The 12405-nt window shown below is 39.3% G+C and overlaps 2 protein-coding genes across 2 annotated transcripts in view; both read left to right on the top strand.

The window, feature by feature from the left end:
• LPCAT2 (lysophosphatidylcholine acyltransferase 2) overlaps window positions 1-9964 on the top strand; it is a 34167-nt gene extending 24203 nt beyond the window's left edge. The window contains exons 12-14 of the mRNA XM_075715206.1: window positions 6027-6125; window positions 7942-8083; window positions 8357-9964. Coding sequence (XP_075571321.1) covers window positions 6027-6125; window positions 7942-8083; window positions 8357-8604 — 489 coding nt within the window. The 3' untranslated portion in view covers window positions 8605-9964. The remainder of the gene's footprint in view (window positions 1-6026; window positions 6126-7941; window positions 8084-8356) is intronic.
• Window positions 501-1372, top strand: CAPNS2 (calpain small subunit 2). Its single transcript, XM_009480791.2, is given in 2 exon segments — window positions 501-599; window positions 602-1372. Coding segments are annotated over 2 exon segments (870 nt in total).
• Window positions 9965-12405: the final 2441 nt, after the last annotated feature.

The raw sequence follows: 12405 nt of genomic DNA, 5'->3' as shown, positions 1-12405 counted from the left end.
CCATTGGCTCCTATGAACATGTAGTCCGAGTCCTGAAGCAGTACATACAATAGAAAGATGGTGTGGTAACCAAAATAATTAAGGGCAATCAAGACTCCTTTCACTTTCTCTATCTGGCACAACAGCGTCAGTGACTAGAATTAGCAATGTAATGCTCAGCTCACTAAGAAGTTGAAGGCGTAAAAGATTGCAAGAACAGACAAGACTCCAGTAAGCTTTTGCTGCATTCATCTTTAAGGAGATCAGCTTAACTGAGGAATAGACACACTAATGTGGCAGGGCTCTTTTCAAATTGATTCAATTATGAGCACAGGTATTTTGAGACTTCTGCTCTGTGGCTTTCAGCCTCGTTGGCTTTTTTTTTTTTTTTCCTAAAAATATTCCTCAAATCACATAAGGCTAACTACGCAGAGAAGAAAAAAAGAAATAGAGGCGTATCAACAATTGACAGAAACTACTGAGATGTGAGGTAACTCTGGCAGGTGGAGACATGCACAGACATGGTGAAGTCTAAGCATGCAGATAAGCTGTGTTTTGCCCACGCCCAGCTCAGACACAGGACAGCTTTGGAGAGTTAGAGAAGCACTGGATCTCTGAGTATAACTCCTTTCAAAAAGTCTTCACGATGTTCCTAGCTAAAGCTTTGCTGAGTGGAGGAAGTGGTAGTGGTCATGGAGGGAGCCTTGCACGTGGCCTTGGAAGTCTTCTAACAGGAGGTGGACATGGAGGGAATCTTGGAGGACTTGTTGGAGGTCTTGTCAATCTTATAAGTGAAGCAGCAGCTCAGTATAATCCAGAGCCACCTCCATCTCCTCACAATCGTTTTACAAATGTGGAAGCCTATGAGAGTGAGGAGATCAGGCAGTTTCGTCGCCTTTTTGTCCAGCTGGCTGGAGATGATATGGAAGTGTGTGCCACAGAGCTAAGGGACATCCTGAACAAAGTCGTTTCCAGACATCAAGACTTGAAGACAGATGGCTTCAGTTTAGACACATGCCGTAGCATGGTCGCTGTCATGGACAGTGATACAAATGGCAAACTGGGCTTTGAAGAGTTCAAGTATCTGTGGAACAACATCAAGAAATGGCAATGTGTATACAAGCAGTATGATACCGATCAGTCAGGCACTGTTGGGAGAGCTCAGCTGCCTGATGCCTTGAAGGCTGCAGGGTTCCACCTGAATGAACAACTCTGCCAGGTAATCGTGCGCAGGTATGCTGACGAGGACGGTAGCATGGATTTCAACAACTTCATTAGCTGCTTGGTACGACTGGACAGCATGTTCCGGGCCTTCAAGTCTCTGGACCAGGATGGAGATGGACAGATCAAAATGACCATTGAAGACTGGCTGCAGCTGACCATGTATTCGTGAAGGCATAGCAGAGAAGGATAAGCTTCATCTGGAAGATATACATGGAAGACTACAATGCTGTACTATAGAACTGTAGTCTTTCCCTTGTTCTAAGGCAAACGTGGCCAGCGATAGATAGCTCAGCTTGAAGTGTTGTGATTCTTCTTGTGCATGCATTAGTCTGCTTTTCTGAAAGGTTTGTGTAAATTGTCAGTTGGACAGCTGCATAAGTCTGTCTCAGAAAACCATCTCTAGACTCTGAAGTGAAGGAATATGTTGAAGGATCAAAGCTTAGTTATTTCTTCACGTAAAGTGGCTTGTATATGACTATACCTGTTATATAAAAAGCTCGTAAGTTTGGTGTTGCTTTGTGATGTTCCTGTTCCCATTTGTCAGCATTCACTAAGCTGGAATAAAGCTCTGCTTGCCTGAATGAAGGCAATCACTAGTGAAGAGAGTTGTGCAGTTATTTCTAACAAGAGGAAAAACATGAGAGTTGCAATAACTATAATGATCAATTAATTTACATAATCATATTTCATTTCCTTCCTACTTCTGCTTTTTCATGCTTGTCTGCTGATGCAAAACCTGAGCGGTATTGTCCATTCTACCTGCTGGCCAGGACAAAATTGCAGGCTTATATAAGGCTACTTTTACAACCTTTTTCTCCTTCCTACAATTAAATTAACTAGTCTTTTCTCTCTTTCCTTGAAGCCTTATTATAGTTATAATGAAAACAACTTAAAATACTACCTTTATATTTAGAGAAGCTTGCTGTAATAATGCAGTCACACAGCAGAGAGCTGGCCAAAATCAACCTCTGGCTGAGTTAAATTTTATCAGGGTGCAGTATCCCACTCAAGCTAGTTATGCAGTTCTGTCCAAGATGTCAATTTTTGAGTAAAAGAAAAAGGAGTAGCATGAACCGTCAAAGGTACATTTCTTTGAATTAAGGATTACACAGTTGATGAAAACAGCATTGCAATGTAACAAGGCAGATTTCTCAGCAGGGCTCTGCTGCTTTAAAAGAAAGTTGTCTAGGGTGTGTACTAGCTGACTGGAATGTGAAAGGATGAGTGGAGTAGCCCAGCCTGCACCCTACATGCAGTCCTCAGATGTCAGAGTCCACGTGCCCCTGCCCCTCCCCAGAGAGACATCAGTGACTACTTGAGAAATACCACACAATACCTGCAGGGCATCTGAATACTAATGGGGTACTGTGTTTTGGTTTTGTTTCTAAATTTCCATAGCTGTGATTTCTAAATCTTGCAGTTGCTCTTGGCAGATACAGTATTTTCCAAACTGATGAAATCTCCCAGTATACTTGCAGAAGCCTTTTACTTGCAACTTAGGAAAAAGTAACTTACTTTTGACCAGACTTTTTTTCCTCCTGCACTTTGTTTAATACCAAACTGGGTGACAGAAACAGTAAAAATATTTATATTGGCCCAAATTGTGATGAAGGAGGTCAATTCCTTCCTAATGGCATTCACCCCCCTCCCAGTTATTCAATGGAAAAGCACAGTTATCCACAGTGGCATTTGGGCTCTGAGTAATAGAAAACTGAGCACGAGAGAAAGTGTGATACCTCTAGGTGAGCACCATCTTACCAAGTTTGTTTCACAATTTCCCTTTCTGACTAGTTTGAACTTGTATGTAGCAACAGGCGGTGGAAATTTGAGAGTTACAGCAATAGCCTCTTAGATGATGAGCCTGGATATGAACATCAGAGGTGCATCTGCAGTTCCTCCTCAAATGGTCCAGTTGTAACTTCTCTGTGGTAGCCCTGTAAGTGACTCAGGGTTTACTTAGCCAATCAGAACAGGAATGACTAGTGCACACGCATACACACACACACACACGCGATTTTTCCTGTTGCTTTACATAGTGAGAAGAAAGTTTTGGGGCAGTAGAACTTTAAACTTTAGTGACTGCATCTGTCTTGCAGAGAGCTTTGCCAACTGCATAAAGCTAACTGGTTATCTAGCCCTAAACTCATTGTGCAACTCTAAATGGAGACTGTTCATGACAATGCAAACTTTGTTTCCCAAAGTGTAAGATTTACTGTATTATATAAAAAAACCAACAACAAAACCCTAGTTACCATAGCATGCTATAGTGAAAATAGTAGCAGAAAATTAGTTACCTTAAAGAAAACAAGGGTTGTTGAGGTTACAGTATGTTTTGGTTATTTTCTGTAACATAAATACTAATAAATAAATATTGATGTTCTACTTTGCTTCCTTAAAATATTCTTGGGTGCGCAGGCTGCAAGCACAGCTAGATATGCATAGAAAGACTATTGCAAGTGCTTGTTTGCAGGGGTGCTACACAAGCGCTGAAGGTTTTCCTGCATTTTCAGTTTAACTCCCATCTCTTTCCAAGTAACAACCCTATCATTTCTCCTTAACCAAAATGCCAGAGCATTTGGAAGTTAGCCAGCATCCTGGGGTTTAGTAGAGCTAGTCACAACATGATCTTGCACATATAGTAAGTTTATTTCCTACTCAGATGGCTGGAGTTCTGCATATCAGATTGCACTCAGTTTTGGTTAGTGGGTTTTAGCACTTTAATGAAAGTAATACGACCCTTATTAGCTCTTGTCATTTTTCCATGTGCAGCCAAAGCTGTGTTAACTGATTCCATAAGTTGTTTTTTAATGAGACTATTTTATTTAAAGTTTACTTCCCAACTCTTTTCCTGTGATACTTATTCTTAACTTTAAAAATAAATTTAAAAAATATTGTAATGGCATCAAACAACCCTTTGTTAAGAATATGAACTGTCCAAAAATAATACTCCATGGAACTTTGAACAATTATTATCTACACTTTTGCTTCAGTTGTTTTAAGAGTTTAGGTTTGTAATGATACATTTTAAAGTTAGATCTGTTATTGTTTTGAGAACTGTGATGTAGCCAAAATATTTAAAGTCAAGCTCTGCAGCACAATGAGAGCACAGATTTGTAAACAAAATAACATTTATGAGAGAACATTGTCCTTTTCTAATGATTAAATCTGTCAAAAGTCACACACAAAAGTAACTTAAAGACTATTCATATTTTTGCTAAAAAGTTTCCTTAAAATTTATAGGCCTTTAAAGTACAAGATGTTCAAAGGTTGCATGTCTTCAAAAATATATGTTAGACCATCAATATAAAGAAAATAACAGTTGTCCGTGCAAAACAGTCCTGAATTGGTTTTGAAGGTTAAATAAAATTGTATCTTAGCAGTTTTAAATCCTGTCAAATATATAGCTTGATAAAGAAAAGTTAGTATTGAATTGATTATTACACATTTTTTGTTAATCAAGGACTATCTTAAGACCTAAATTCAATAACAGAAATCCGTATTTCATAGAACCCAAGATTTTCAAAGCGCTCTACAGAGCAGCCTTAGCATCTCTCCACTGGCAATCTCCATACTCCACTATTCAGCACCAGAAAGCCAAGAACAAAAAGGGTAAGGTTGGTATGCTCAAGTGGGCATTAGAAGTTGGTAGGAGAGCCAGAAATAGAATCTAGATCTGGCTGTTCCCTACAGATTTACCGAGGAGACCACCCCCTCTCGCTTGGCTGAAAAAGTTTTGTGCTGTCCTGAGACTTAGGCAGTCCACTTTTTATAAAATCTTTTTCTTCTTGAAATGTGCAATACATTATCCACAAAAGGAACTCTGCTTTACACTTTTGTTAGCTTTTAAAGTGTTTTTGATGAATGACCTTATTGTGAATGTTTCAAACTATGAGCTACTAGTCATCTCTACTATGCTTTCATTAACTATTCTGTGTCCCTTCACCTAGTGCTTATATATGGCTTCTTCCCCAGACTGGATGTTTCCCAAAATGCTCAAGAAACTTTCAGTATGGTCACAGGAACACTACTGACTTAAGCATACATTTTAATGGATATCTGCCATTTTCCCTATCTACAAATATAATGCAGCTTACATAGAATTAATCATGAATCCCATCAAAGCAAACTTCAAATGTTTTGCTGATGTAGCTTTGTAGATAACACACTGAAATGTTCGTTCAGATCAAAACTGGAATTATCAGAGAGGCTGTTACAATGAATTCATTGCATTTCTGGCTTAAAAGGTAGGACAACATATTGGCTTCAAAACACCATGTAGGGCAATGCATTTGCTTCAAAGAAGGGCTTAAGATAGACCACATAGATTTACTGCATCATCAGGCTGTACTTTCACTGGCATATATTTTACTGCTGAAGGTTCTTAGGAGGAATTAACTCAAGGCAACAGCCTCACTGTTGGCCTGTTTGTTCTAGGATGTTGCATTGGTCTCTGAACTTTAGCAAGTGCCAGTGCTACATGAACTGTTACAGTTACCTTAAACAGATGTATTTCAGTTCTTGTTAGAGGCTTGTCAGAGGTCATATACTAAAGAAAAACTTGTAAGTTGTTTTAAATCTTTTTTGTTTGGGGGTTTATAAGATAGAAATTGATACCCAGTGTCTAGCTATTGAAAATATGTATATTGCTACTTCAGCCCAAGTATTACATATATTTAGCGAGCTGTTAGTATTTTTTCCAGGAAGAACAAATACCTCTAGTGTTGTAAACTAACTGTGCATGTCGTATAGTTGATTTATACAACAGCTTTTAAAGTGATTTGCTATATTAACTATAACTACTGCCATATGTATTTTGGTTACAGAATGGAGATGGCACCATCGACTTCAGAGAATATGTAATTGGTTTGTCTATTCTTTGTAACCCAGCCAACACAGAAGAGACTATTCGGATGGCATTTAAGGTAAGTTCAGTTTAGTGTAAATCTACAAACCTGACAAATCAAGACTGACTGTAAATCTGTTAGCTTTCAAATCATAAGTTTATAGCTTCAATCTGTTATGCAAATGTGAGTAATACTCTTAAACCAATTGACATTTAGAGTGTGAAGGGGAGGGAGAGAATTGCAGGCATCAGCTTCATAGAAAAGGGTTTCAAAAGCCATGTGAAGGCACTAATGAATATGTAACTTGGCAGGCTAACTCCAAAAATGATTCAGCAGCACTTGCAGTTTTTTCGCCTGAGGTTTCTTCTGCTGTGATTCTTCAATGTCACAAGTAGACAATAGATGGAGCAATATCCTCTTGTGGGTCAAGCGCTCAGTAGAGTTACTGTCGTTAACAAAGAGGAGGGGAAGAAGAAATCAAGAAGGGCTATTCAGGACTGGCACATCCAAAATTGGGCTACATCTAAGACCATCTATTTGCTTGTACTATGGTGTCCTGGGTAGTACAAGCAGCCAAGGAGCAGTAGCTCCTTTCAGATCTCAGGTACAAGCGGGCAATATGTGACCAGGGATGCCCAGGTTGTGAATCCCTGAATAGGAAAATGCTCAAGTGACTTTCTTTTTCAGTAGATCTTTGACACAGATTCAGTTTTGCCCACTGATCTGTTCTAATGAACCATAATGAACAATATATTGAGATATGGATCATGTTCATCTTAAGCTGGATACTTTTTAGTACTGATGCATATTCGGGAAGTACCAGAATTTTTATGGCAATCCATTATGTCCATCCGCTGCTTTACAGATTAAGCGCTACAGCTGTTTGAAGTGATTTGTGCTTTTTCAGGGATGTTTTATCACTACAGATTCCTATGAAGAAGCAAGCCTAGCAGCTATTGTGCTGTTTCATTGTTTTGTTTTCTAGACTATACTCTTCAGTATCTTAACAGTTGGCGCTGATTATAAAATTCGGAATTAGTTTTAATTCCCTGTTTCAGCTGGAAGTGACTGGTTCAGCTGGTAAAAGCCTGTCTCAGTCTGAAATGGAACTATGGGTTTCCTTTTGCTCCTTGTTTTCTCTGCCAATTGTACTTTCCTTAACAATGGGAGGGTTTGCCTGTAGCAAGTACTTAAGAATTACAGCCATCCATCCCTTCTGTTTCTCAAGGGGTTGATTCATAGCTTACTGTCACTGCACTGGGAAGGACATCTACTGCCTGCATTCCAGTCACCAAAATTCCTTGTTAATTACAGTAATTCCTTTAGCGGGTGGGTGGGGTGTCACCACAGTGGGTGACAGATCACATATACTAAAATTTAGGTATTTTACGTCAGAAGGTAAACTATGGCAAATTTAATCTGATAGCAGATGTGCCATAACTTAATGAAAATAAAGACTAAAACCTAAGATGTTCCAGTATACAGTGGCTGAATCCAGTAGACCGTTAGCATAGCTCATGGTGACAATTAACATAAACCTTTGTTTATGTTTTGGTTTTATCAGCTTTGTATGAGTCTTGTTACTGACCTAATGCTGTGAGGTTTGCTTGTTGTTGCACGTTTGTTACTTCTCCTATTAGAGAATATTCTAATCCCAACTATAGCATGTACCTTGCTTTGCTAAGAGCTTAGTGCTTAGTCTTATTCAAGAGAAAATACATAAAATCTTTCGCAAGAGAAAGTAGCTGAGATGGCAACTAGTCTCTTCAAATCCCAGGCATTGTTTGCAGATCACCTCCTAAATACTAGAAACCTAATACGGGTGGCTGATGTGCACAGAAGGTTCATAAGCAAACTGGTGCTAAAGTATTTCTACACGTGATGTCTGTTCCAGCTTTTTGACATGGATGAGGATGGCACTATAACGGAAGATGAGTTTGCTTCTATCATTCAGTCAGCTCTGGGGGTGCCCGAGCTTGATGTTTCTGTGCTTTTTAAAGAAATAGATGCAGATGAAACCGGGAAGCTGTCCTATGGTAAGTTACATCCTTTTGTAATGAAGAGCACTCTGATAGTCATATGACAGGGAGAGTTTCCTACCTTGTTTTCTCCCTGAAATTATCTGATGGTTCTGATACCCTGTTTCTGGGGAAAACTGTTGAAGCGCAGACCTAGATACTTCATGTGATTTGCCTGAGATGCTTCAGAGGAAAGTAACTGGAGATCAGCTTCAGTAAAAGGAGCAGGCACTGATACTTTCTTTGATTCTGTTGCTGCACTATAGTATCTGTAATTTTTATATTTTTCAGATGAGTTCAAGGACTTTGCAGTCAAGCATCCAGAATATGCTAAGTTGTTTACTACATACCTAGACCTACAGAGATACCAGTCAGATATGTTGGAGGAGGATGACATTGAGACACCTGAAGTCAAACGCAGTCCAGTTAGAAAAAGTACAGTCCCGGTCTCAGAAACACCACCAACTGCAAGAAATAAAGTCTGTCCTGAAGGCAATGAAGAGGATAACTCAAATACCTCTGACAAAAAGGATGACTGAGAAGAGTTAAAGAATTCAGCTCTTGAATTTTACAGGACTTTTTTCCCTAGCTATTCATAAGCACTATTGATATAAAATAGAGATGGAAGTTACAATTAAAAAAACAAAGGTTTCTTTTTTTTCTTTTTTTACTTTCGTATCAGGAGGAGTTATTCCTGTTGAGTGTAAGGGAAAAAACACTGTAACTATTCTGTCCTTGATGGCCAGTATCACAATACTGGGAATGTTGTGCACTGTCTTTAAAGTTTATGCTTCCACAGAAGTAACAGATGTGCTAAGAGGGGTAAGAGGCCCCAGCACTGCAGTGACCTCTTGGAAAAGAGACTGAGGAGTCCACTTGCGTAAAAACAAGTGGAATTTTTGGCGCTGCTCAATTCCTTTACATCCCCAACATGTCTTAAGGGAAAAAAATGATGCCAGTGCTTTAATTTACAATATCCCTTAGCCTTTCTCAAGTTTCTGAGAGAGACAAATGAGTTACAAGAAGCTGAGAGTTGAAGCTGGTGTTTTCTTTTAGCTGTTCTTACATTTCCTGTAACTACTTGTGAACTATAAAGCCTAAGCTTCTGAACAAGACATGCTGATTCACTGATGTTAACAGAAACAGCTTTAGGCTTAAAGGCTAGTTAAAGATAGAAATGGCTGCATTTCTAACAACAAAAAACTAATTGGAATTCCAAGATAGCAGCTCACAGTCTACAGGAAAATGCAGACAATAAGACCCAAGAATTAACGGACTGTTTAAAAATAAATAGAATGTTGTTTGCAGTCACAACTGTTCAGGATCACATTAAGAGGAACATTTCAAACTTCAGCATATTTTTATTGTAGTAATTATCAACAGAGGAATGTGACCTTGCTATGCAAAACTTAAAAGGCAAATATGCTGTCAAGCCATAGTTCTACTGGTTAGTATCTACTCTAAAGTTGTCTCCTAGAAACCATGTTTGCATTACTGTGCCATTACTCAATATATTCTTAGATTTTGATTCAAAACTAAGCTCTTTCTAGTCAATTATTTGAGTATGTTTTGCCTCAGTCCCCTCTAGTGCACTGGAAATTGGGCCTTTACCTTCTTCCGTCTTTCATCTGAATGCACTTTATACAATATTTAAAATATATAGGTATTTAAGCAAGTAACTTCTAAATAAAAACTTGGAAGGGGTGGAATGATAGGATATTTTCAAATTAAAACTGAGACGAGGAAAGTCTACAATGTCTAGTACCAAAAATAACCAATTTCCAACAGATTTCGTATGTGAAATGGTAACCTCTGCCTCTAAGTTATTGCTTGCGTTGTCTGGCTGCAAGTTCATTGCCATGTTTAATCTTTCTGTGTTTATAATTATGCCTATCCTGATGTTTCACATGCTTAAAATAAATCTATATTTTTAAAAGACTTTACTTGAACAGCTAAGTCTTTTTAGTACAGTGGGAAGGGTATTTTATCGACCTTAAGGGGCTGGGGGGATTTCCAGGAAATCTTCCTTACGATGTCTTACCTTGATAAACACAATGCAACCTGAAGTTGGCATTTTTAGTTCTGAGTGCGATGGCACTTTTCTTTATGGTAAAGGTAGAAAAGTAGGGCAGGACCGATGCTCTTCCAAATAGTTACTTCTGCTGACTATCTCAGCAAGAGGGGATATGACAGAAAGAAGATTTGCAGGTACGTGGGGAGATGCCACCATTTTCTGATGGATAATAAAGCATTGCCATTTACAGGTAAAATCAGTGACCTCAACCATAGTTGAGAAGTAACAATCATGGCTTTGTGTAATATGAACATTAGGAGAGGATTTTCTTTGACTTTAGAGAAGGAGAAGCAGGAGTTACCCTAACCTGGCTGTACAGTTAGCTGGAACACACGTTAATTCCTTAGCAAGGATGCTTTTGCCTAGCATGTTAACCAAAGTCCTCGGCTTTTCAGCCAGCAGTAACCTTTTCAAAGACAACTTCTATTCCAACCAGTAGAAAAAAGACAGGTGGGCAAAGATGACAAAGACAACCACTTCAAGGTCTCGGAATACCAAGAGTGCCTTACACGTGCTCCTGTTGAATCCAGCCACATGCAACAACTGGAGCAATATGCTGCCCAATAGTGTAGCATATTTAGGACTAGCGATTTTATAAAAACCTGCAAGTCACACAAGCATTTTGCAACTAAAGCTAAAAATACCATGTATATAAATCTACATATCCCAATAGTTTAAGGAGGAAAGGCCACAAATGGGTTTGGTATGTAGCAGTGATTCAACTATGCTCTGAAAAGAAATCAGCTAAACGTTAGAGACGCTAACTCAATATACACACATCTGCTTGATGTGCAGGAAGGGAATACATTAATTTCTAGGCATCATTGTGCCTCAGGGAGCTTTTAAAAGGACCAAACTAAAAGCAGTCCGCAATAAACAGGCATTACATTAAGTGGCAGAGCAGGAACTAAACAGAAGGAGAAGGTTAAAAATACTAAACAGAAAATGGTTCTCAGTCAGGCATTGAGGGATGACACCTTTCTGCCTGAGACTTCCTGAGGTGCGAGCTCTTAATTCTATAGGGTGCTCAAGATCATTTTGAGTCCTGCACAGTAGAGCTAGAAAGGTATACTTGGTCCCATGGCACCATAGGATACATCATTTATTTAATCAGTACTCCTTTGTCATGCTGTAACATGCATTTTATGATAAATCCTTCACAGATACCAAAATACACTGTAAAGTATATAGAAACTCCAGCAATCTTAACAAGGGTGAGAATCAGACTAGGACAAGACTATTACAAGAGGAAAACACAACTAATTCTTGAGAACAGGGGCCCATAGGCTGCTGTTTTTCATGTTTTCAGATAACTCTGAACATACATTATGAATAAATCTCATTTACTTTTTTTAAAAGCTAGGCTCCTGTTTCCAAACACATGAAAGGCAATGGTGGGTCACCTAGAAAGTGGACCTTCCTTGTTCACCCTGGAACAAGAAAGGTATTAATACTGTAAATCCTGATCAATTTGTTTAAGGAAGGTGAATCAACAGGGTCTCCACTGGCCACACCAGGGGTTGATTTCTGAGGGTAAGATCTTCTGATCCAAGAAAATTAAAACTCTATTTGTACTTTTGCTGTATCAGTGGCACTGCCTAAATAAATGCAGAAATACAGAGATAACACATCCAGGTTTCACGTCAGATCATACTGCTACAAGATTTGCTCCTAAACTGCCAAAATCACATAGTTCCTGGCTGGTTGCTGTCCATCTGTAGAGCTATGAGGAGCAGTAAAACACTTCTGGAAAGCATCCGAAAATGGATCTCCAATTTTCACAGCCAATAGCTGTGCAGCATCAGTCACAGGTACCAAGCCAGGCAGTGGCTGCTGCTTCTCAGCTTTTGTACTCACCTACATCAGAACAAGTTAAGCACCAAATTGTATTCCCACAACGTTACCACCATATCCAGAGGTGTTACCACCTCTCCCTTATCAGCTTGCTCCATAATGTGTGTGTGTGTTGGGGGGGGGGGGGGGAATTTCAGTGATTCCCAAATGGTTTTGCAGGGGCCATTTTGCAAGACAGCTGTGTGCTCTGCCTGTTCAACCGCTAATGACTGTTCACAGGACTGCTGCACAGTAAGGGCTGCTTGGCCACATCTGTCATCTGCCTAGCAATTCCCATCTAAAATGAAGCGGTCCCTGGGTGTCAGAAATCTGAGAAACATTAGTTGAGATCTTTTTTTTCTATGGTGGTCAGCATACCAGAGCCCTATTCCTGGGTAATTCTTCAGGCACTATGCCAGTGCAAATAAATACA

The sequence above is a fragment of the Pelecanus crispus genome, chromosome 8 (assembly GCF_030463565.1).
Source record: "Pelecanus crispus isolate bPelCri1 chromosome 8, bPelCri1.pri, whole genome shotgun sequence".
In the NCBI taxonomy this organism is placed as follows: Eukaryota; Metazoa; Chordata; class Aves; order Pelecaniformes; family Pelecanidae; genus Pelecanus; species Pelecanus crispus.
Note: the sequence above shows the minus strand (reverse complement) of the source record. Positions and strands in the feature narration are given on the sequence as shown.